This window comes from Monodon monoceros, unplaced genomic scaffold, assembly GCF_005190385.1.
Source record: "Monodon monoceros isolate NGI ecotype Baffin Bay Population unplaced genomic scaffold, NGI_Narwhal_1 Super_Scaffold_18, whole genome shotgun sequence".
NCBI lineage: Eukaryota > Metazoa > Chordata > Mammalia > Artiodactyla > Monodontidae > Monodon > Monodon monoceros.
Genome location: NW_021703774.1, coordinates 44257065 through 44282751, shown reverse-complemented (window position 1 = coordinate 44282751; position 25687 = coordinate 44257065). Strand labels below are relative to the sequence as shown.

Here is a 25687-nt window from a genome sequence, read left to right as displayed (position 1 = left end):
AACGATGAACAACACAATAAATGAAATTAAAAATACTCTAGATGGGATCAATAGCAGAATAACTGAGGCAGAAGAACGGATAAGTGACCTGGAAGATAAAATAGTGGAAATAACTACTGCTGAGCAGAACAAAGAAAAACGAATGAAAAGAATGGAGGACAGTCTCAGAGACCTCTGGGACAACATTAAATGCACCAACATTCGAATTATAGGGGTTCCAGAAGAAGAAGAGAAAAAGAAAGGGACTGAGAAAATATTTGAAGAGATTATAGTTGAAAACTTCCCTAATATGGGAAAGGAAATAGTTAATCAAGTCCAGGAAGCACACAGAGTCCCATACAGGATAAATCCAAGGAGAAATACACCAAGACACATATGAATCAAACTGTCAAAAATTAAATACAAAGAAAACATATTAAAAGCAGTAAGGGAAAAACAACAAATAACACACAAGGGAATCCCCATAAGGTTAACAGCTGATCTTTCAGCAGAAACTCTGTAAGCCAGAAGGGACTGGCAGGACATATTTAAAGTGATGAAGGAGAATAACCTGCAGCCAAGATTACTCTACCCAGCTAGGTTCTCATTCAGATTTGATGGAGAAATTAAAACCTTTACAGACAAGCAAAAGCTGAGAGAGTTCAGCATCAAACCAGCATTACAACAAATGCTAAAGGAACTTCTCTAGGCAAGAAACACAAGAGAAGGAAAAGACCTACAATAACGAACCCAAAACAATTAAGAAAATGGGAATAGGAACATACATATCGATAACTGCCTCAAATGTAAGTGGACTAAATGCTCCCACCTAAAGACACAGATTGGCTGAATGGATACAAAAACAAGACCCATATATATGCTGTCTATAAGAGACCCACTTCAGACCTAGAGACACATACAGACTGAAAGTAAGGAGATGGAGAAAGATATTCCATGCAAATGGAAACCGAAAGAAAGCTGGAGTCGCAATTCTCATAGCAGACAAAATAGACTTTAAAATAAAGACTATTACAAGAGACAAAGAAAGACACTACATAATGATCAAGGGATCGATCCAAGAAGAAGATACAACAATTGTAAATATTTATGCACCCAACACAGGAGCACCTCAATACATAAGGCAAATACTAACAGCCATAAAAGGGGAAATCAACAGTAACACATTCATAGTAGGGGACTTTAACACCCCACTTTCACCAATGGACAGATCATCCAAAATGAAAATAAAAAAGGAAACACAAGCTTTAAATGATACATTAAACAAGATGAACTTAATTGATATTTACAGGACACTCCATCCAAAAACAACAGAATACACATTATTCTCAAGTGCTCATGGAACATCCTCCAGGATAGATCATATCTTGGGTCACCAATCAAGCCTTGGTAAATTTAAGAAAATTGAAATTGTATCAAGTATCTTTTCTGACCACAACGCCATGAGACTAGATATCAATTACAGGAAAAGATCTGTAAAATAATACAAACACATGGAGGCTAAACAATACACTACTTAATAACGAAGTGATCACTGAAGAAATCAAAGAGGAAATAAAAAAATACCTAGAAACAAATGACAATGGAGACACAACGACCCAAAACCTATGGGATGCAGCAAAAGCAGTTCTAAGAGGGAACTTTATAGCAATACAATCCCACCTTAAGAAACAGGAAACATCTCGAATAAACAACCTAACCTTGCACCTAAAGCAATTAGAGAAAGAAGAACAAAAAACCCCTATAGTTAGCAGAAGGAAAGAAATCATAAAAATCAGATCAGAAATAAATGAAAAAGAAATGAAGGAAACAATAGCAAAGATCAATAAAACTAAAAGCTGGTTGTTTGAGAAGATACACAAAACAGATAAACCATTAGCCAGACTCATCAAGAAAAAAAGAGAGAAGACTCAAATCAATAGAATTAGAAATGAAAAAGGAGAAGTAACAACTGACACTGCAGAAGTACAAAAGATCATGAGAGATTACTACAAGCAACTCTATGCCAATAAAATGGACAACCTGGAAGAAATGGACAAATTCTTAGAAATGCACAACCTGCCAAGACTGAATCAGGAAGAAATAGAAAATATGAACAGACCAATCACAAGCACTGAAAGTGAAACTGTGATTAAAAATCTTCCAACAAGCAAAAGCCCAGGACCAGATGGCTTCACAGGCAAATTCTATCAAACATTTAGAGAAGAGCTAACACCTATCCTTCTCAAACTCTTCCAAAATATAGCAGAGGGAGGAACACTCCCAAATTCATTCTACGAGGCCACCATCACCTTGATACCAAAACCAGACAAGGATGTCACAAAGAAAGAAAACTACAGGCCAATATCACTGATGAACATAGATGCAAAAATCCTCAACAAAATACTAGCAAACATAATCCAACAGCACATTAAAAGGATCATACACCATGATCAAGTGGGGTTTATTCCAGGAATACAAGGATTCTTCAATATATGCAAATCAATCAATGTGATACACCATATTAACAAATTGAAGGAGAAAAACCATATGATCATCTCAGTAGATGCAGAGAAAGCTTTTGACAAAATTCAACACCCATTTATGATAAAAACCCTGCAGAAAGTAGGCACAGAGGGAACTTTCCTCAACATAATAAAGGCCATATATGACAAACCCACAGCCAAAATCATCCTCAATGGTGAAAAACTGAAAGCATTTCCACTAAGATCAGGAACAAGACAAGGTTGCCCACTCTCACCACTCTTATTCAATACAGTTTTGGAAGTTTTAGCCACAGCAATCAGAGAAGAAAAGGAAATAAAAGGAATCCAAATCAGAAAAGAAGAAGTAAAGCTGTCACTGTTTGCAGATGACATGATACTATACACAGAGAATCCTAAAGATGCTACCAGAAAACTACCAGAGCTAATCAATCAATTTGGTAAAGTTGCAGGCTACAAAATTAATGCACAGAAATCTCTTGCATTCCTATACACTAATGATGAAAAATCTGAAAGTGAAATCAAGAAAATACTCCCACTTACCACTGCAACAAAAAGAATAAAATATCTAGGAATAAAACTACCTAAGGAGACAAAAGACCTGTATGCAGAAAACTATAAGACACTGATGAAAGAAATTGAAGATGATACAAATAGATGGAGAGATATACCATGTTCTTGGATTGGAAGAATCAACATTGTGAAAATGACTCTACTACCCAAAGCAATCGACAGATTCAATGCAATCCCTATCAAACTAACACTGGCATTTTTCACAGAATGAGAACAAAAAATTTCACAATTTGTATGGAAACACAAAAGACCCCGAATGGCCAAAGCAATCTTGAGAACGAAAAACGGAGCTGGAGGAATCAGGCTCCCTGACTTCAGACTATACTACAAAGCTACAGTAATCAAGACAGTATGGTACTGGCACAAAAACAGAAAGATAGACCAATGGAACAGGATAGAAAGCCCAGAGATAAACCCACACACATATGGTCACCTTATCTTTGATAAAGGAGGCAGGAACGTACAGTGGAGAAAGGACAGCCTCCTGAATAACTGGTGCTGGGAAAACTGGACAGGTACATATAAAAGTATGAGATTAGATCACTCCCTAACACCATACACAAAAATAAGCTCAAAATGGATTAAAGACCTAAATGTAAGGCCAGAAACTATCAAACTCTTAGAGGAAAACATAGGCAGAACACTCTATGACATAAATCACAGCAAGATCCTTTTTGACCCACCTCCTAGAGAAATGGAAATAAAAACAAAAATAAACAAATGGGACCTAATGAAACTTCAAAGCTTTTGCACAGCAAAGGAAACCATAAATGGGACCAAAAGACAACCCTCAGAATGGGAGAAAATATTTGCAAATGAAGCAACTGACAAAGGATTAATCTCCAAAATTTATAAGCAGCTCATGCAGCTCAATAACAAAAAAACAAACAACCCAATCCAAAAATGGGCAGAAGACCTAAACAGACATTTCTCCAAAGAAGATATACAGACTGCCAACAAGCACATGAAAGATTGCTCAACATCATTAATCATTAGAGAAATGCAAATCAAAACTACTATGAGATATCATCTCACACCAGTCAGAATGGCCATCATCAAAAAATCTAGAAACAATAAATGCTGGAGAGGGTGTGGAGAAAAGCGAACACTCTTGCACTGTTGGTGGGAATGTGAACTGGTACAGCCACTATGGAGAACAGTATGGAGGTTTGTTAAAAAACTACAAATAGAACTACCATATGACCCAGCAATCCCACTACTGGGCATATACCCTGAGAAAACCAGAATTCAGAAAGAGTCATGTACGAAAATGTTCATTGCAGCTGTATTTACAATAGCCCGGAGATGGAAACAACCTACATGTCCATCATTGGATGAATGGATAAAGAAGATGTGGCACATATATACAATGGAATATTACTCAGCCATAAAAAGAAATGAAATCGAGCTATTTGTAATGAGGTGGATGGACTTAGAGTCTGTCATACAGAGTGAAGTGAGTCAGAAAAAGAAAGACAAATACCATATACTAAGACACATATATGGAATTTAAGGGAAAAAAAATGTCATTAAGAACGTAGGGGTAAGACAGGAATAAAGACACAGACCTACTAGAGAATGGACTTGAAGATATGGGGAGGGAGAAGGATAAGCTGTGACACAGCAAGAGAGTGGCATGGACATATATATACTACCAAACGTAAAATAGATAGCTAGTGGGAAGCAGCCACATAGCACAGGGAGATCAGCTCGGTGCTTTGTGACCACCTAGAGGGGTGGGATAGGGAGGGTTGAAGGGAGGAAGATCCAAGAAGGAAGAGATATGGGAACATATGTATAACTGATTTACTTTGTTATAAAGCAGAAAGTAACACACCATTGTAAAGCAATTATACTCCAATAAAGAGGTAAAAATTAATAAATAAATAAAAATAAATTAAAAGAATAAAATTAGTCTAATAAACACACTAAAGAGATAGGGAAGATATCAGCAACACAAAAGGAGAAGAAAATAAATCATTAATTGAGAAGAAATTATGGAATAAAAATGTAACAAAATTCCATAATAGATGCGATACATGGCATCTAGGATACAGCTGAGGAACAAATTAGCAAACTATAAGACTGCATGTAATAAAAGGAATTGCAAAAAGAGATAAATAAAAATGAAAGAGATAAAATAACTTTTAAAAAAAGATCAACTTTCAGCAATTAAAAACACAGATTTTAAATTGAAAGGGCCCACAGAATACCAGAAGGGGAGATAAAGAAAATTCTACACATAAAATTATTGTGACATTTTCAGAAATTTCTCTTTGTCGTTGATATTCTTAATTTTCCAGAGAAAAAGATCACGAATAAGGGCATAAAAATCAGAATAACAGATTTTTTGACAGGATGTAAGAAAACAATAGAGTTATATTTTCAAAGACTTGAAAGAAAAGAACTTGAACAGAAAATTATTTACAGCCTAACAGTCTCTCAAATAAGAAAGCATAATAAAATTATTGTTAGACATGTAAGGCCTCAGAAGCTATTAAAAGCTACTGAAAACAGTTTGGGATAAATACTTATATAAGAAGAGAGGCAAATCTAAGAGATGCTGCAAGAAATATACAAAGTACAGGCGACAAAATACCTTGTTAAAGTTTATTATCTTTAAAGAAAGAGGGAGGGGGCAGCACTAAGACCAAAAGAAAAAAAAGAAAACATTCATAATCAAAAAGAGCTAAATATCTATATGATATCAACATAACAGAGGTTGGAACAGAGGGAAACCAAAGGATGGGAGAGCATGCTAAAGTTCATGTCTCACTAGAAGGTAAATACAGCTTTCAATTAAAAACAAAAGGATTAAAAGGAAACAGAAAAGGTGAGACACACTGAAATAATAAGGTAGTATAAATAAACCCAAATATACTAAAAATACCAATAAACATAAATGGACTAAATTTACCAATTAAAAGACAAAGACTGACAAATGGATTTTTGTCAGTAAATCTGTAAAATCTATAAATTTTACAGAAGTTACACTTATGGCATGAGCACCTGCAAAAATTGAAAGTAAAAGGACAGAAAAAGACTTATCAGGCAAATATTAAGCAAAATAAAGCCAATGTAGCTGCACTACCAACATATTAAATAGACTTTAACACAGTATTATTAGAGATGGTCACTGCATAATGATGAAAGGTTCAACTAAGAAGAGACAGCAATTTTAAATGAATGCACCCAATATATAAAGCAAAAATACAACTACAAGGAGATACTAATAGGTCCACAATCATTGTCAGAAATTTTATCTACCTTCTTTAATTCTTGATATGTCAAGCAAACAGAAAATCAGCAAGGACCTGCACAACATTATTAACTGAACAAACTGACATATACAGAATTTTATAACCAACAATTAGAAAAAATATATATTTTTTCTTAAGCACAAGTGAAAGCTGACCATGTTCTAGGGCAAAAAGATAACCTTAATAAATTTCAAAGGTATAGGTATCACATAGATCGTAAGTATCATATAATATCAATAATATTTTTTAAAAGCACAAGTAACCCAATAGAAAATGGACAATATATAAGAACATCCACATTAAAAAAAAAAAAGGAAACATATATAACCAATAAATACGAAGAAGTGTTCCACATCATTGGTGATCAAAGAAATACAAATCTAACCACTATGGGAAATCATTTGTACACCCATTTGATTGGCAAAATCTTTGAGTATGACAATGCAAAGTGTTGGGAGAGGATGCTGATCCACAGGATCTCTTTTATGTTGCAGGTGAAAGTGTAAAGTGGTGAAACAACTTTAGAAAACAATTTGACATGTCTCCTGAAGTTGAACTTTAACTTATCCTATGACCTAAAAATTCTACTCCTAGATATACAGACAAAAGAAACGTTTATACACGTATAACAGAAGAAACAAAAATATTCACGGCAGCACTAGGGTTCACAAGAGTAAAATTGTAGAAACAATCTAAATGCTCATAAATAATGGTTTATTCACACAATAAAATATTATGCAGCAGTCAAAAAAGAAAGAACTACATGCAACAATGTGCAAGAATTTTAGCAATATAATTTTAAGTGAAAAGTCTCAAAATGTCTCATATGACATGATGCCCTTTTATAAGTTAAAATCAAAACAAAAAATATATTTTTAAGGAATACATATAGATGCAATAAAACTGTACTAAAAGGAAAGCAAGGGAATGATCAATACAATATCAGAATGATGGTTATTTCAGTTAGAGACAGAGGTATGAGATTACAGAGGTATGGAGAGTCAAGGACCATATGCAGAAGTAGTATGTTATCAAGTTAGTTGCTTTTATAATGGATGGTCCATCTGTGGGTGGTTACTACATTATTAAAAATGACTAAATAAAATAGGCCATGCATGGGCCAATGAGGAGAGTGAAATAAGAATTAAGAAAAGAAATTATAAAATTCTGAAGCCAGGATTCAGATCAGTTTCAGGAAGGGACCATTTAGATAACACTTTGAAAAATTTAGACAATATTGCCTCTATTAGTGAATAGAGGCAATAATTTTAATATGTTCAAATTAATACTTATATCATTTTCATTCATTTAAATATATGCAGTTATTTTTTATTTTATATATAACATAAGCCTTTAGGAAAACAGAGAAATGTGTGAATTAGACAATCAAATCTCATTAGGAATAGTCTAGTATATTTCCATTTGTCTATGCCTGTTTTATAGGGGTGTCTTATAAAGATAAAATATTTTTTATATGATCTTACATCCTGTTTGTTCATAAAACATTGTTATATGCTTTGTCCCCTGATCCGATTCAATTTAAAAGCTTACTGTTTCAACACTGATGTGAAATAATTCTCAAACACTGATGTTATTCTTTACTGATGATCACTTAGACTGTTTCCAAGTTTTCCACTACTACAAATAATTTTATGTGATTAACATCTTTGGGAACAAATGATTTTCTACCTTTTATATTGTTTCCTCAGGCTAGATTCCCAAAAGTGAAATTATTAATCAAAGGAACTAACATCGTGAGCACTTACTTCATAGTAAGTGTAACATATGCCAGGCACTGTTATAAGTTCTTTACATTAACTCATTTAATCATAATTCTAACTGATTCACTTTGATGTGTAGCAGAAACTAACACAACATTGTAAATCAACTATACTCCAATAAAGATTATATAAAAAAACAAAACAAAAATCATAATAACTCTATGAAGTAAGTACTATTATCCTCATTTTACAGATGCAGAGGCACACAGAGGTTAAATAACTTGCCCCAGATCACGTGGCTTCAATTCCAACAGTATGAATCCAGGGTCTATGATCTTAGCTACCACGCTATATACTATTTCTGGAGGTAGGAAGAAAAAACATAAGTGTTGGTGATAATATTATTAAATACAGATTTCCACTTAATTACACCTTGATATGAGATGGCTGAGGTATTCTGATCCTCTAATCTTCAAAGAAATTAGTTCTATTGTTTCATCTATAATGCTATAAGGCATAAAATAGTACACTTAGCCATCCAGATTAAGTGTGCTATTATTATTTGGCACCAAGGAAGAAAATTTGGCTACACTGGTTAAAATTCTAGCAATCTTGTTGAGAAACTATGCTTTATACTGTCATAAAGACTATTTTAACAAATAAAAATCCTTTATTTCCCAACCATTTTGAGGATGTCAAGGCTTAATTTGAAAAGCCCAACTTACATACCTTTTCGTACCCAATCTCCAGTATGAATATTTATAGTCACGCCCACTAAATTACTACTTCGCTGTCTTTTCTCCCAGAGAAAATCAAGAGCTTTTCTTGCATATTCCTATAATAAAAAAAGAAAAGCATACTTGAAGAATTGCATATCTTTGGCAAACAGGAAACGAAACAAAAATCAAAGGCCCATAGTATATTTCAAGGATTAAGAAAAATTCCAAAGATACTTATAACATACATTAAATTTCCTTGCAAGTCAAAACTACTGGCTTTTTCAGCCAATTGAGTTTAGTTAAAAAGAGTGACTCTAAAAATGCTATTTAGTGCCAATGATCTCACTTTGAGACCATCCTTGTTCATCTACTCTTGTAGTACAGGTCTGCATTCACACACATGTATTATTAAAGTAAAAAGAACTGGCATAATTAAATTAACTTATTAAAATAATTTCTATCTTTTATTTTTTTTTATTTTTTTTTTTGCGGTGCGCAGGCCCAGCGGCCATGGCTCACAGGCCCAGCCGCTCCGCGGCATGCGGGGTCCTCCCAGACCGGGGCACGAACCCACATCCCCTGTATCGGCAGGCAGACTCAATTTCTATCTTTCAAATGCAAAGTAAAAATCTCCTTAGATACTCTAATTTACAAAACTGGAAGAGAATTTCAAAGTTGGTATGCCATCTTTGAAACAGAATAGACATTTCAAATCCTACATTTTAAACAGCCAGCAACTTCATTAGTGAAGAGTAAGTAAATCAACTAGTATTCATTTGACAATACCAAAATTATAACCTTATAATAATATTTTTCTCTTCTTTTTTCATTTATTTTTGTTGCTTAGACACTAAATTAAAATTATTTCTGGTCAAATTCTTGGCTTTGGATGAAAAGATGTTACAAAACAAAAGCAAAGAACATGTACAAAAGAGTTTCTAAGTTAAAATTAATTTCAGAGCATGAATCTACTCAGCATTGCCGAAGTACTTCTATAAAAGAAATCATTAAACCAATTTGTCACTCTGCAGATTGAAGAATAGGATGTAAAATAGTCTTAATTCTTGACTATTTATGCTGAATTTTTTAAACAAAGCAGATTGCAACTTTACTTAATGGTATAATTTCAGAGCTGGAAAGTTTCATAAAGATTACATTTCCCTATTCCTATCTTATAGCTAAGGAAAGAGGCCCAGTGAAATCAAAGAATTAACAAAAGTTTAAAACTGAATTATAGGACAACTAATACGAGAATTCAGATCTCTTTAAATAGCAATATATTAGACCAAAAAGTCAACAACGTTTTTTCTGACAGGTGCCAGACAGTAAATACTTCAGGCATTATGGGCCATTCAGTCACTGTCACAATTACTCAACTCTGCCACTGTAGCATAAAATACAGCCATAGACAAAAATAAATAAATGAGCATGGCTGTGTTCCAAAAAAACTTTATTTACAAAAACAGGCAGTGGTGGATTTCACCTCAGACTGTAGTTTACCAGCCCTGTATTAGCTTGAGTCTCTGTCAACTGCATTAGGTTGCTTCTCTCATAATAAATCACTGTATATTCAAGAAGTTAAAGAAAAATCAGTTTTAAAATATAAAATAACCCAGTGAAAAAAGGTTGGGCTCTGAATTCAGAAAGGCATGGATTCTAATTCTGGTTCCACTCATTCACCCTTTAGTCAAATATCTTTGAACCTCACTTTGCTCACATGTAAATGCATCAGTATCTCAGAGTTTGTAGGTCAAATTAAATTAGAAAGTATGCAAAAGTGACATTTTTGTAAATGAAGGGAAAATATCAGTCAGCAAGTTAGAGAACAAAAATTAAACCAAACAAGATAAACTTGTCCTTAAGATACTTTGAACATACAACCACACAAAGACCATTTAACTTATTTTATTTACACTCAGATCCAAGGTCTCTAATGCTAGTATATAGTCCCTATTTCTGATTGTTCTATGTGTACCATTTGCTGAACTTTAAAAAATTCTTCTAGGCCTTCCCTGGTGGCGCGGTGGTTGAGAGTCCGCCTGCCGATGCAGGGGACACGGGTTCGTGCCCCGGTCCGGGAAGATCCCACATGCCGCAGAGCAGCTGGGCCCGTGAGCCATGGCTGCTGAGCCTGCGCGTCCTGAGCCTGTGCTCCGCAACGGGAGAGGCCACAACAGTGAGAGGCCCATGTACCGCAAAAAAAAAAAAGAAAAAAAATAAATTCTTCTAAGTTATATGTTTTAAAAATTGGCTGTTACTATTGCACTCCAATGACATGGTTAAACAATTAGCTAAAATAAAAACTGCAAGACATACCTAGTCCACAGCAAACTATTTGGGGGATATTAAGTCTCTGGATGATGAATAATATTTCCCCCTGGAGTAAACAAACTTACAGATGAGACTTAAGTGCAAAAAACTAATTCAATGAGACTTAAGTGCAAAAATTTCACTATGTTTTAGAAGATAAGTAAGTTTTCAGAAATGAAATAGACCATCTAGAAGTCTAACAATAAAACACAGATAGTATTTCATGTAAGACATTTGTGATATCAAATTTCATATAGGTAATATGGCTAAAACATTTTGTAAGAATAAATCTAAAAATTTACTTTATAGTTCGTGAACAAAAGCAAAGTTGTACTTAATATAACTTCTATGTTTTTCAAAATTAAAAACTATGTGCTGGAATTTAGACAAAAAGTTCACTAAAATAACAGAAATCATCCAGTTCATTATCTTAATACTTGATCAAAGAAGAAAAGCTATAAAGTTAGTTATGCCCAATACCCAGGAAATCAAAGACTATGAAAAGCAAACCTCAAATATCGTTGCTCCTGTGAATCGACTTAAAGCAGCAAACTCAAGGATCAAGGTACCTGCACAAGCTGTACAGGTATCTGTTTCAGTTCCTGTCCGAGCTTCTGGTTTTCTGATACCAAACTTTAAATTAATCTAAATAAAATCAGAAGATTATCGTTAGCAATTATCAAGAGATAATGACTTCTGGATAAGAAACCATTTTTCAATCAAGACTTTTAATCAAGTCATGAAAATAACTGATAAAATAACTAAACACTGAAATTTTATCTGATGATCACTGTGACCCAATTAACATCTAGGGAAGTACATTCTAAGCACATAATATTCATGGGATAAATAAGTTTTCACTTAGCTCCTTCCTCAATGATATCAAAATTCAATATCATTATAATAATTACACAGAGGAAATACCTTCTATTACAATCCTGTTCTCTGGACAGTTTGAACTAGTTAGTACCAGAATAGGAAACCATACCAGTCCTAAAAGAAATTAGGTTTAATTGAGAATTTGTGAAAAAGCAGTACTATATTAAATAGTCTTTCACAGAGAAAAACCTAATTAAGTTATAGTATATATTTAAAAGGAGATTAAAATTTTATTTACAGGTTTAAATAATTTTGAAATATAGAGTATATTACCTTGCTGATAGACTAACAAATAACACAAAGAAAAAATTTTCAGCCGGCCAAATAATACCACAATATAAACCTGGATTAACCAAAACCAACCTGACCAGAAACTAGCTCTAAGGTTTTATGTGAGTTTTAAAAATGACTATTGACAATTACAGTAGCATTTCTATCCAGCAAACACTTCTGAGTTAAACCCATTAATGCAAATGCTATCAATTATGTATTCATATCCGAGAGGTTGATTGTACAAATTTTCATGAGCAAAAGAAGTATTTCCTAAGCGTGTTTAAGAAAGGATGGGAAGGCAGTTATATTCTACCTGTAGTCCTCTTCTAAAAAAGTAATCTTTAAAATTTTCTTGAGAAGAATCAACATTGTGAAAATGACTCTACTGCCCAAAGCAATCTACAGATTCAATGCAATCCCTATCAAACTACCACTGGCATTTTTCACATAACTAGAACAAAATATTTCACAATTTGTATGGAAACACAAAAGACCCCGAATAGCCAAAACAATCTTGAGAACGAAAAACGGAGCTGGAGGAATCAGGCTCCCTGACTTCAGAGTATACTATAAAGCTACAGTAATCAAGACAGTATGGTACTGGCACAAAAACAGAAAGATAGACCAATGGAACAGGATAGAAAGCCCAGAGATAAACCCACGCACATATGGTCACCTTACCTTTGATAAAGGAGGCAGGAGTGTACAGTGGAGAAAGGACAGCCTCTTTAATAAGTGGTGCTGGGAAAACTGGACAGGTACATGTAAAAGTACGAGATTAGATCACTCCCTAACACCATACACAAAAATAAGCTCAAAATGGATTAAAGACCTAAATGTAAGGCCAGACACTATCAAACTCTTACAGGAAAACATAGGCAGAACACTCTGACATAAATCACAGCAAGATCCTTTTTGACCCACCTCCTAGAGAAATGGAAATAAAAACAAAAATAAACAAATGGGACCTAATGAAACTTCAAAGCTTTTGCAGAGCAAAGGAAACCAAAAACAAGACCAAAAGACAACCCTCAGAATGGGAGAAAATATTTGCAAATGAAGCAACTGACAAAGGATTAATTTCCAAAATTTACAAGCAGCTCATGCAGCTCAATAACAAAAAAACAAACAACCCAATCCAAAAATGGGCAGAAGACCTAAATAGACATTTCTCCAAAGAAGATATACAGATTGCCAACAAACACATGAAAGAATGCTCAACATCATTAATCATTAGGGAAATGCAAATCAAAACTACAATGAGATATCATCTCACACCAGTCAGAATGGCCATCATCAAAAAATCTAGAAACAATAAATGCTGGAGAGGGTGTGGAGAAAAGGGAACACTCCTGCACTGCTGGTGGGAATGTGAATTGGTACAGCCACTATGGAGAACAGTATGGAGGTTTGTTAAAAAACTACAAATAGAACTACCATATGACCCAGCAATCCCACTACTGGGCATATACCCTGAGAAAACCAGAATTCAAAAAGAGTCATGTACGAAAATGTTCATTGCAGCTCTATTTACAATAGCCCGGAGATGGAAACAACCTAAGTGTCCATCATCAGATGAATGGATAAAGAAGATGTGGCACATATATACAATGGAATATTACTCAGCCATAAAAAGAAACGAAATTGAGCTATTTGTAGTGAGGTGGATAGACCTAGAGTCTGTCATACAGAGTGAAGTGAGTCAGAAAGAGAAAGACAAATACCATATGCTAACACATATATATGGAATTTAAGAAAAAAAAATGTCATGAAGAACCTAGGGGTAAGACAGGAATAAAGACAGACCTACTGGAGAACGGACTTGAGGATATGGGGAGGGGGAAGGGTGAGCTGTGACAAAGCGAGAGAGAGGCGTGGACATATACACACTACCAAATGTAAGGTAGGTAGCTAGTGGGAAGCAGCTGCATAGCACAGGGATATCAGCTTGGTGCTTTGTGACCACCTGGAGGGGTGGGATAGGGAAGGTGGGAGGGAGGAAGATGCAAGAGGGAAGAGATGTGGGACCATATGTATATGTATAACTGATTCACTTTGTTATAAAGCAGAAACTAACACACTATTGTAAAGCAATTATACCCCAATAAAGACGTTAAAAAAAATAAAGATAAATTGAGTTTCATAAAAAAAATTTTTCTTGATACTTCAGAGGATAAGAAAATAATACAATTTTCTTTGTTTTACTATAGTGCTCTTAGTAGCTTCTGTTTCAATTTCTTGCCTGCTTCTCATGTTTTGGCAAAAGTGAAGACATGCCAGATTCTTCAAAATTCAGTGCCTCCATTTATAACAAAAACTAAATATATTTACTAAAAGTAAATTTAATTAAATAAACATCAGATGGTTTAAAATAACTTTGCTTTCAATTTTAATAGGCTAAGAAAACAAAACAATTAACAAGTTTAAACCACACTAATAAGCAAAGAAATTTCAAATTTTAAACCACACAAGCAAAGAAATTTCAAATTAGAACATGTTTCCATTTTTTTCCTCCTTAAATTGGCAAAAGAATGATAATATACAGTGTGGGCAGCAGTAGGACACATGCACTTTTACACAACACAGGAAGTATAAAAGTAGAACCTTTCTGGAGAGCAACTGATCAGTAAGTACACAAAGCCTTAAAAAGCTCTCCCTGTTTTATGACTTATTATTTCCTCTTCTAGTAATTTATCCTAAGGGAGAAATAAGTTAAAAAGATGTATATAAGGATATTCAAAGAAGAGCTGTTTAAAAATATCACAAACTAGAAATTTAAATAAGAAATTTAATACTAGTCTGTTTCTTAAAAAAAATAAAAAATGGTGTTGGTCACGATCCACTAAATCAATGGGTAAACGAATGAGCTGTGACCTCCCCATTTGAAAAGCACGCTATATCATGCTGGATCTCCAGTCAGAGATTTCTTGATGGAGGAAATGAGTCTTATTTACATTGGTAGAGAAGTTACTACAGCAAGCCAAAAGGCATGGAAATGAAAACAAAAACAAAAACAAAAAATCCCTAGGTGCTTTGGGGAACACAAATAGATTATTTTGGCTGAAATGGGACATTCATTTCATTGGAGTATGGGGTATGAAAGAACTTCAGAAAGAAAGTCTATTGCCAAACCATAAAGAAACCTGAAAGCTAAAGGACATTCAGTGCAACAGGCAGAGTCAGTAAAATTCTGAGAGTAGTGTAATTTGATAAAAGTTATGTTTTAGTAAGATTAATTTTTTAAGTCTCTGAAGCAAAAACCAGAGAGAAAAGAGTAAAATAGGTATTTATAATAGCTTAGGAATAAAATTATATTAGTTTCAACAAGCATAGCAGCAGTAGGAAGAGAAAAAAATTAATAGAGCTTGGTAACGGCTGAGGTGTCTGGCCTGGATAAGAGGGAAAGAGTAATAGTGTTAATAAAGAATGAAATATACCAGGAGAGCGTTCTTTCCATCTCAATGGCTTCTTTCCCTCTGCCTTAAATATACAATTTTCTTGGGGAGAAAACAACAAAACTCCCTCAACTGACTCTGCTGCCAACTCTCTTTAACTACCAACATAGAGGAAATCTCAAAATGAATGGTCCTATACTTTCACCTACTTTGAATCCCTCTTCCCCCTTTATTCTGCCACATTATATCCTTCAAGGCTCTGTTTGCACCTAATTCTCCTAATGTTTGCTGGAACATCTCCCTTTGAAACTCTCTTTTTAGGAATTTATAATACCTTACACTACTTTGTGGTTCTCCTCCTCAGTCTCCGAACAATCTCCTTTTCACTGCTCTACTTCCTCCTCATTCCTCTCTGTTCTATATTCTCTTTATACCCTCTCCTCTGGAGAGTTAACACCTACTCTTACGCTTCCACCGTATCTCCTGCACAAATAATTCTGTGCCCAAATTCCAGTCTGGCATGTTTCTTCCTTCCGCAGCATAATCTATTGTGTTATGCAATGACACATAAAAGGCTTTAACTAATCTAAATTCTCACACCATTCAAATGCAAACTAACTGAAATGTCAATATAAATTTCTTATATAGCTTGAAGAATTTTTTTTCCAGCCTCAAGCAGGTGAGGAACAATGGCTGGATCACAAAAATTGATTTTTTTACAATAGTGAAGAAGTATACAAAGACTGCCATATTTTTCAGAATTACTTACTCTTGGATAAGGAAGGCCACTGGTAGTATTGAAAGCTGGTAAAAGTTTGTAACCCAATTGCTTTGCCATTTGGAGAAGTTCATCATTGTACCACTGCATGTACTCGCCTTTTTCTTTCAGCATGATGGCCAATGAGTGTCCACCCAAAAGACCCCTAAAATCACAGAGGTGAAACATTAGCCACATTGTACAGATACTTAAACATCATCACCTAAAAAGATGTGGGTATCTTATTATCAACAATTTAGAGTACATAAGCAAAGATCACAGAAGAACTTAACTTTTTCCCTAACTCTGGCTACTCATTTTGTGGCAAACCATATTACATAGCCAGTATTAAAAAAAAAAAAAAAAATCAGATGTTTTATTTGTTGTAAAGAGTTTGGCATTCTTAAATACCTTAAATTTTCTTAAAATAAAAAACATCCTGGGCTTCCCTGGTGGCGCAGTGGTTGAGAGTCCGCCTGCTGATGCAGGGGATGCGGGTTTGTGCCCCGGTCCAGGGGGATCCCACATGCCGCGGAGCGGCTGGGCCCGTGAGCCATGGCCGCTGAGCCTGCGCGTCCGGAGCCTGCGCTCCGCAACAGGAGAGGCCACAGCAGTGAGAGGCCCGTGTACCGCAAAAAAAAAAAAAAAAAAAATCCTAGAAATCATTTATCTTAACAAATTTAACAGATTTGATTTTAAGAAATTTTAAATTTAATTATAGTATCATGAAATCTCTGACTCTTAGCATAACATTAAAAAAAAACAACTCCCCACTCTGTATTAAATGTAATAGACTAATACACTCTGTGAAAAACTACAAAGCTATTTCTTAAATTTAACTGAAGAATAGATTCACTTTGTCTGAAAAAGGAAATGAGTTACAATAACACAAAAGTAACCATTAAATATAAAACTACATATTGAAACGTGAATTAATAAATCCTGTAATTCCTGTGTTCCAAGAATATTTCAAACTGTTTAGTTCAAAGGTAATCCTATAAATTCAGTTTCATTTGGCTTGAAGAGGTGCTGCTTAAGCTTAGTAAACTAGATAATCTGGCGAAAAACCTGCGACGTAGCTAATACTCAAATATTCGACCTATAGTCAGTCATTTTTTAACAACAAACAAAGATTGCCTTTGATTTGAGTCTACAACTATTCCCAAAGCCTGTTGCTCTCTGTGCCTCATATAATGCAGGGTCATCCCACAGCCTCTGTGTTTATATAATACCCCAACTTTTATCTTTTAAACATAAGAAATTTCTTGCTTTATTACCATCAAGAAATAAAGAGTGTACCCTTGGCTTTTCTGTTATTAAAGTTAGAGCTTTAGTGTCTCACATACTTACCCAAGAACTCTGATGTTTGTTTCAAAGACTGATACAACTACATCATTATCTAAATTAACATCTCTTAAAACTTTTCTCACCGCATCTTCAAATTCTTTAGTTTTATTTAATACCTAGGAGAAGAAAATTATTGAAAACAAAGTCCTTTTTGACCAAGACATAGAGAAATACCCTCAAAATGAGCTGCTAATAGCAATACCTTAAGACTCTAAAAAGTAACACATACAAAAAACTTTTCTCTTAAACCTATTATAAAAATGTGATACTATCGAAAACTGAAAAAAATTAAATGCTTATTTATATTGCAAGGAATCTTTATTCAGACACACTTCTTTTTTCAGACACACTGAAATATCACTAGGACTTTAAAACAGTCATCATCCGAACTGTTAGCTGGTGTGTATGACCCGTGACTTAGAGCTACAAGAGGTGAGCTCTACTGGGATTTGGCTTCCAAATCAAAACAAAACAAAAACCGCCCTATTCACCAAACATCATTTAAAAAGTTGCTTAGTCTCAGAAGAAAGCACATCCTTCAGCTGATCCTAAATCATACACCACTTGCCGTCTTCACCCATGGATGCCGCAGCCCCTAACTAAGGAGGCAGTGCAATGCTGGGGTCAAGACCAAGCCCTGATTTGAATTGTGGTTCTTACTTCTATCTCTGAGCCTATTCCTTCATCTACAAAAAGACGGAACGCCTACTCTCATAGGTTTGTTTTCCTAAATGAGGTAATGTATGTAAAGTACTTTTAGTAGAGCACCTGACTTAGTTAAGTGCTTGATATCATTACTATTATTACCATTATTACCATGAGGGTCTACAATCCTAAGTTAAGAACTCATTATCTTTAATTTGTTCAATATCTTTCTTTCTGTAGATTTCATGGCCATGTTGAATTTAGTGGTAAATTTAAAGTTTTAGTGCTTGACTTCATTACAATCAATAGAAACTAGATGGCTAGAATTATGAACAAGAGTTTAAATTGAAAGATCAAACTATGACAAGAGAAGTTCCACTTAACATATTATGGTATGACCAAAATAAAAACAATAAGGTTGCATCCTGTCCCAAGTGATATGTCCTCTAAGATTTTCAAATAAACAAACCACAAATCAAAAAATGATCACAGGGGCTTCCCTGGTGGCACAGTGGTTGAGAATCTGCCTGCTAATGCAGGGGACACGGGTTCGAGCCCTGGTCTGGGAGGATCCCACATGTTGCGGAGCAACTAGGCCCGTGAGCCACAACTACTGAGCCTGCGCGTCTGGAGACTGTGCTCCACAACAAGAGAGGCCGCGATAGTGAGAGGCCCGCGTACCGCGATGAAGAGTGGCCCCCGCTTGCCACAACTAGAGAAAGCTCTTACACAGAAACGAAGACCCAACACAGCAAAAATTAATTAATTAATTAATAAACTCCTACCCCCAACATCTAAAAAAAAGATCACAAAGTAAATTAGAAATATTAATAGTTGTATTGATAAAATGTACAACTTTCCTTCTAAACGTAGGAAACAACTTCCAAACTACTTTAATTTCTTCTACTACTTCTGTTTAAATAGATATCTATTGATAGATATCTTAGATATCTAATCTAGGTCCTTCTGAAGTGAAAACAGGGGCCCAGAGAAGCTAAATAATTTGGCCAAGGTCACATATCAATATTAGGTGATCACTTCTTGGTACTCCCGGCTACGAGGAGTTAGAACTCAAGTTACACCAAATATTACTGAAAGTGTGGTCCACGGACCAGCAGCAACAGCACCACCAAGTGGCAACTTACTAGAAACACATGTCCTTGGGCCCCATCTTCAGTCTACTGGATCACAATCTGCATTTTATTTTAGCAATAAGATCCCCAGATGACTTGTAGTACGCTGAAGTTTAAAAAGCACTGCATTATTACACAGTGGTTCTCAAAGTTTAGCATACGTTAGAATCATCTGGAAGCTTGTTAAAAAAACAGGCTGCTGGGCCGTACTCCCAGACTTTCTGATTCAATAATGTCTGGGATGAGGCCCTACAATTTGCATTTCTAACTAGCTGCCAAGTGATGCTGTTGCTGGTGGTGCCGGAATCATATTTTGAGAACCAATGTCGAAGTGGTATAACTTCAAAGCAGAATAGAACCTTTATAATAATGGCTGCTCAATTAGAGACCAATAGGTTTCTAAATATAGGAAAGTTAGGCAGCCTAGAACCACATTTTCTCCTTCATTTCTGATAAAAATTTTAAAAATACAGAGAATATCTGAGGTCCATGTTCATAAAAATCAATAAGAGCTTACAGAGAGATGATGGAGAACCTACTGTATATAAGGATAAAGCCAAGATGACAGAATGAGAAACAAACTTAAGTCCACCTATGGTCTTTCCTAATACACAGCTACTGCTCCTCACTCACCCTACCATATCAAGATCGAGCTGATGTGCATCATCCAGCTATACTTATAAATAAATAACACCACTTAGTTTCTCCCAGGGTGGTAATTTGTGCCTCCTGGGATACTTGTTTATCTTTTTCTCTTCTATTACAGCAGAACACTATACCAAAAATAAGACCACTAAACCAAAAATAAGGTACACAATATTCTCTCTCATTCTCATAGCCATTATAACATGGTTCACATTCCTTTAATCTCTGAAAAATGAAGTCACAACTTTCAAAACCCTGATACAGCTAAAAAGGTCTAAACAACCACGGTCTTCTCAACAAAAAAGGTCTTCTCAACCATGGCTGAATTTTATAAGCAAGAAGAAGCTTTAGAGGAATAAATAATAATGCCCAGTCCCACTCCAGGAAAATTAAATCAGAGTAACTTGGGAGAGAAGTATATTTTTTAAAACTTCACAGGTAATATTTCCAAGGTGCTGATATAGTTGACAGTCTCTGGTTAAAAAAGAAAAAGAAAAAAGAATCACCCAGTGAAAGAAGAATGTAGAATCAATACTGGGAAGAAAAGCCAGGTTCTGAAAAATTTCTGCCACCACAAAGGTTTTTTGTCTTTTAAAAAAATATTAATCAATACTTCAGACATTAACTCAAAGTTGAGAACTATGCCTTAAGGAAAATCCTGAAACAAGCCTAATTTTTATACCATAAATGATCTGAGAGTGAAGAACTAGAAAGATACTACCTTTAGAAATCATGACATCTGGAATTCAATCATTCCCCTCTGCCATCACAAACTGTCCCCAACTAGAATTAATTTAAATGATTTTGTATCCCATGAGGTTTAAAAGGAGTGCCAAGTAGTGATCACCTGGTGCTAAAAATCACTTCTGATAAAAAATTTAATTTTTAATGAACATAACACATAAAAATTCTAATTAAACAATTTTAGTATGATTGTGGCACGCCTTTCTGGAACAAGAATATCAAGGGCATTTTCTAGAATTACTTTCTTCCAATATCATCAACCTCCTTGTCCAAAGGGAAACAACTTTCCTGATTAAGGGGCCATCACATAAACTGACAATACCTATAAATTATTTGAGTATCTCCATGATTCTACATAATTTCACTTGACATTCACATGACGTTATCAATTCAAGAGTGTGAAAGATTTATTTAGAAGCAAAGATCAAATCATCTTAAATTCTGAAGGCTTCTATTTCAGACTTACTGTGTAACGATTATATTTGTAATACTTGAGTGCACATATTAAGAAATATATAAAATAATTCAAGAAGAATCAAACCTACCACAAGAGTGTCCAAAGAATCAATCAGTGTCAGGGAAAATCTAAGAAACAAGTATAGTAAGATATACATTAGAATTCTGAATATCTTATCCATGAATGTATAAGCAGACATATCTACATCCTACTGACTGGAAGCTTCCATTAACTAGTACTTCCATGCATCTACAGTACCGTGTAACTTGTAAAACACTGAAAGAACCTGAAAAGCCTTAACATCACATTTATGTTCAGCGTAACTACATATCTTTCAAAATGAACAGAAATATTCATTAGCTCTTTTAAAAGCAAATAAAAATACTAAAGCATCAACATCTTATAACACATCAATGACTTTATACACATTCTAAAAGTTACATCCATCTTAACTACTCAACTTTTCACTGATCTAAGAGGTAAACTGATTAATATTTTACAAAAGATAACAGAAAAGAATAAAGGAACTTAATGTAATACTTAAAGCAGTCTTTGAAATTTAACCAATCCCCAGATATACAACTGTACACTGCCTCTGAGATGTCTTAAGACTTGGGAACTCTCAGATGCCATGCCATCCCTTTGTTAATACTCACTTTCCCAAGGCATCATCAACATCACCCCGACTTGGCTCTTGGCCTCTAACTCGACCTCTGCAGGTCAAAGGCATGAGTTCATCAGCTGGGTACGCATGTTCCTGCAAGGAAAATCTCAGTGAGTCACTAAGGAAAACAAGAGAAAGCACCCATCATTTAGATAACACAACTTTTCACAGGTTTTTTTTTTTAAGTAAAATAAAAGTTAATCAAAAATTCTACTATCCTTACAGTGTATGGAACCTTAAAAGAAAAAAAAAACTTTTTAGCTATAAATACAATACCTGCTTGGAAAAAAAATACAGGAAAATATTTCTTTGAAAATCTGACAATCCGTTTCCCCTCCACCCAATCTCACTCCCCAGAGATAATTACTGTTACAATTGGCATTTATCCTTCCAGATTTATCCACACACACTGAAATACATGCACATGTATCATTTAAAAATTTCATTTACAAATAGGTACTCATGCCATATGCATACACTGTCCTAAAATTTGTTTACTTAAATCACTATGGGGTTTGCCATGCTGGAATTTTACAGATGTATTTTATTCTTTTTAATAACTGCAAAGTGATAATTTAATATTAGTTAGTATTATTGAGTACTTATGTTCTAAGCACTGTTCTATATACTTTATCACACAACCCTCTGAAACAGATTCAATTATTTCCATTTTATAGATGAGAAAACTGAGGCCCAGAAAAGTTAAGTAAGCCTATGTTATGCAACTAGTAAATGATGGATCCAGAATTCGAACCTGGCAACCTGACCCCAGAGCCTATACACTTACTTCATAGTACTTCCTCCTCATATTCTATTCCAAAGAATGAATATGCTAAAATTTATTTATTTATTCCTCTATTGATGAATGTGCAGGTTGAATTCAATTTTTCACTGTATAAAAAATGCTTCAATAAACAGCTATATGCCCATGTCTTTTGTACATATGCTTGTATTCCTACGGATTAAATCCCTAAAGCCAGACCCAATGGGTCGAAGGTATGGATATTTAATTTTTGATAGCTACTATCAAACTGAAGACACCTATTTACACTCCTACAATACTCTAACATAGGAGATGATCAATAGTTTACATTTTGCCAATAGCGTGGATAAAAAATGGTATCTCAAGTTTCATTATTAATGAGGATAAATATCTTTTTGTATTAGCCATTGCTATTTCTTTTTTTGAAATGTCTGTTTATACCCTTTGTTCATTTTCTATTGGTTGTCTTATTAGCCAAGAGACTCCTTACACACTGTTATACACAGTAAGCATTTTTCTCCTGTCTTTCATTTGGCTTTTAACTTTGTTTATGGTATTTTTTACTTTAAGCTTTATATATGTAGTTATATCTATTAGTCTCTTTCTTCATAGTTTCTAAATTTCAGGTATGGTTAAGAAGGCTATCTTGAGTCTCTGAAAACAGTACTCTTATAATTTTATTTTTATTATGTCTAGATATTTTACTCCACCTGGAATCTAATCTTGTTTATGATGTGAAATAGGGATGTAACTGTATTTGTTCCCCCAAATAGCCAATTTCTTACATACCACCTTTTAAAATATTCATCCTTTCCCTAATTGCTTGAAATACAGCTTATTAGTTCAAAAATGTCTACACAAACATACAGTTGTGTAGCCTCTACTTTGTTCCACAAACCTACTTCCTGCTTCAAAACCATTATCTTAATCATTCTATCTTTGCAACATGCCTTGCTACTTGGTTAAGCAGTTCACTCCCCTCAATTATTTTCTTCTAAATTTTCTTAATGACTTTTTCAAGTTTACTCTTCTGGATAACTTTAAAATTTCCTTAAAATTCCATTGAGAGTTTAATTGGAAGAGCTTAAATTGGGGAGAATTGATATCTTTACCAATGAAATCTTCCAATCTAGGAATACTACATCAATGTATTCATTCAGATCTTCTTTTATGAATTCAGTTTCCTCATATAGGTCTCACATATTTCTTAATAGGTGCTTTTTTATTGAAATAGGTTGATGTACAAAATTATGTCAGTTTCAGGTGTACAACAGAGTGATTCAACTAATAGGCACTTTATAGTCTGGCATACTATTGAATAGATTTTTTTAATGAATGATCATGACACAGTATTTCTAGTCTAGGTGATAATGAAGCACATGCAAGAATCCTCCCTCCTGTCTACTACACACAGTGAAATGTTGTATAAATTTTTAAAATTCTTTTTAATACATAGCTGAGCTTGCGAATGAGGAAAGAAATGTTCAAGTACTAAAACTGAATAGCTGAGTGTAGAAGGTGAAGCTGCACTGACCACAACATGGGCATTAGGAATAAAAAGACAGGCCTTAGTGGGAAATATGTTAATGCCCAAAGGGTATGAGATTTGATGCTGTTGGCCCTGCATGCATGGCCATAAGCCAGTGAAGTAGGTTCTTTAAGTTGGGTAGTTGCTTCAATGAAACTGGACTAGAATATCTCCACCTACTGGTTGAGGGTCTTAACAGAAAAGGAGGGAAATAAGAAAAACCTGCTGAAGTTTGTATTTTCTTCACCAGGGGAGTGTCCCTAAAAGATTCTTCTAAAATTAATAAAATGTGACTATGAGAAACATTTAGAAGCTAGAATCACTGTATTTACATATTTCAACTTTAGACAATATTTACTGACTACTTGACAAGAATAATAGGATTAATATACTCTTACCTTTCCCCAATTCAACTCAGGATTTTTATCAATTATATTATTATAGGCAGTTTTCACTTTGCATGTTTTCATTATACACTTAAAAATTGAGATCCACAATTTACTTAAATAAACTCTCGAAAACATAGTTCAAATCTCAGGTGCCACTGTATTATTAAGCAATTGCACAGAATGCAAACTTTGATGCTTGTTCTTCAATCCACAGATCACTATGTAAATAATCAGTGATCAATCACACAACTCCTTTCAAAGTGGAATTAGTGACTGATCACTGTGTATCTATTGTTTAGCTCACAGACAGCAAGCATGAAGTTATGTGCCTCCTTGTCACCTAGTGATAATCCTACATGACAGTTTGACAATTTATAAAAATAAATAATCAAAAGAGGAAATTAACCAACGAGGATGAAAGTTCACAAAGAAATGAAAAGTGATAACACTGTAAGTGAAATTCAAATTGAACATAAAAGGGGTTATAGAAGAAACAGCTGACCATGGAATGTTGATACTGCTGCCATTCAAACAGTATCTAGATATGCAGCCAGAGGAATTTAGTGAAGGCCAAATTATCCACGTAGATGAAAAAACTGGTTGTGACATAAAAGGATAAAGACATTGCAGAGGAAATATTGCCTGCAGAAAACTCCCCATTAAAGGAATTCCCAGAGATATTTCATGACACAGAGGGCAAAGGCTAAAATTTTTGAAGCTGATCCAAATATTGAAATTTTTATACCTTCTATACAAGGTATAGCAGAGATGTATGGTCCATATCTTGAGTTATACAATGAGAAGAAGGCAAGCAAGGCAAGCACTGTTCTAACTTAGTGAAGTTTTTGCAAAGAAATAACATTTTAAATTTCAAAGTCTCTAATATTTTGAATTATGGTATACTAAATGATAGTTTCAGCTATTTAAAAAATTTCTCTGTACATTTATATTCATCAGAAAGAAAATTTTTAATGTTTGACAAAGATTTTAAAAAGTTTATAACAT

General features: G+C 34.4%; 1 protein-coding gene across 4 annotated transcripts in view; it reads right to left on the bottom strand.

Moving 5' to 3' along the window:
- The window catches only part of EDEM3 (ER degradation enhancing alpha-mannosidase like protein 3), an 89798-nt gene that overhangs the window by 49889 nt on the left and 14222 nt on the right, over window positions 1-25687 (bottom strand). For all 4 annotated transcript variants that reach the window (XM_029229067.1, XM_029229065.1, XM_029229064.1 and 1 more), the window contains exons 3-8: window positions 21995-22095; window positions 21427-21466; window positions 17718-17830; window positions 16380-16533; window positions 11574-11708; window positions 8764-8869 (exon numbers count right to left, since the gene is read on the bottom strand). In XM_029229067.1, the coding sequence (XP_029084900.1) occupies window positions 8764-8869; window positions 11574-11708; window positions 16380-16533; window positions 17718-17830; window positions 21427-21466; window positions 21995-22095 (649 nt within the window). The remainder of the gene's footprint in view (window positions 1-8763; window positions 8870-11573; window positions 11709-16379; window positions 16534-17717; window positions 17831-21426; window positions 21467-21994; window positions 22096-25687) is intronic.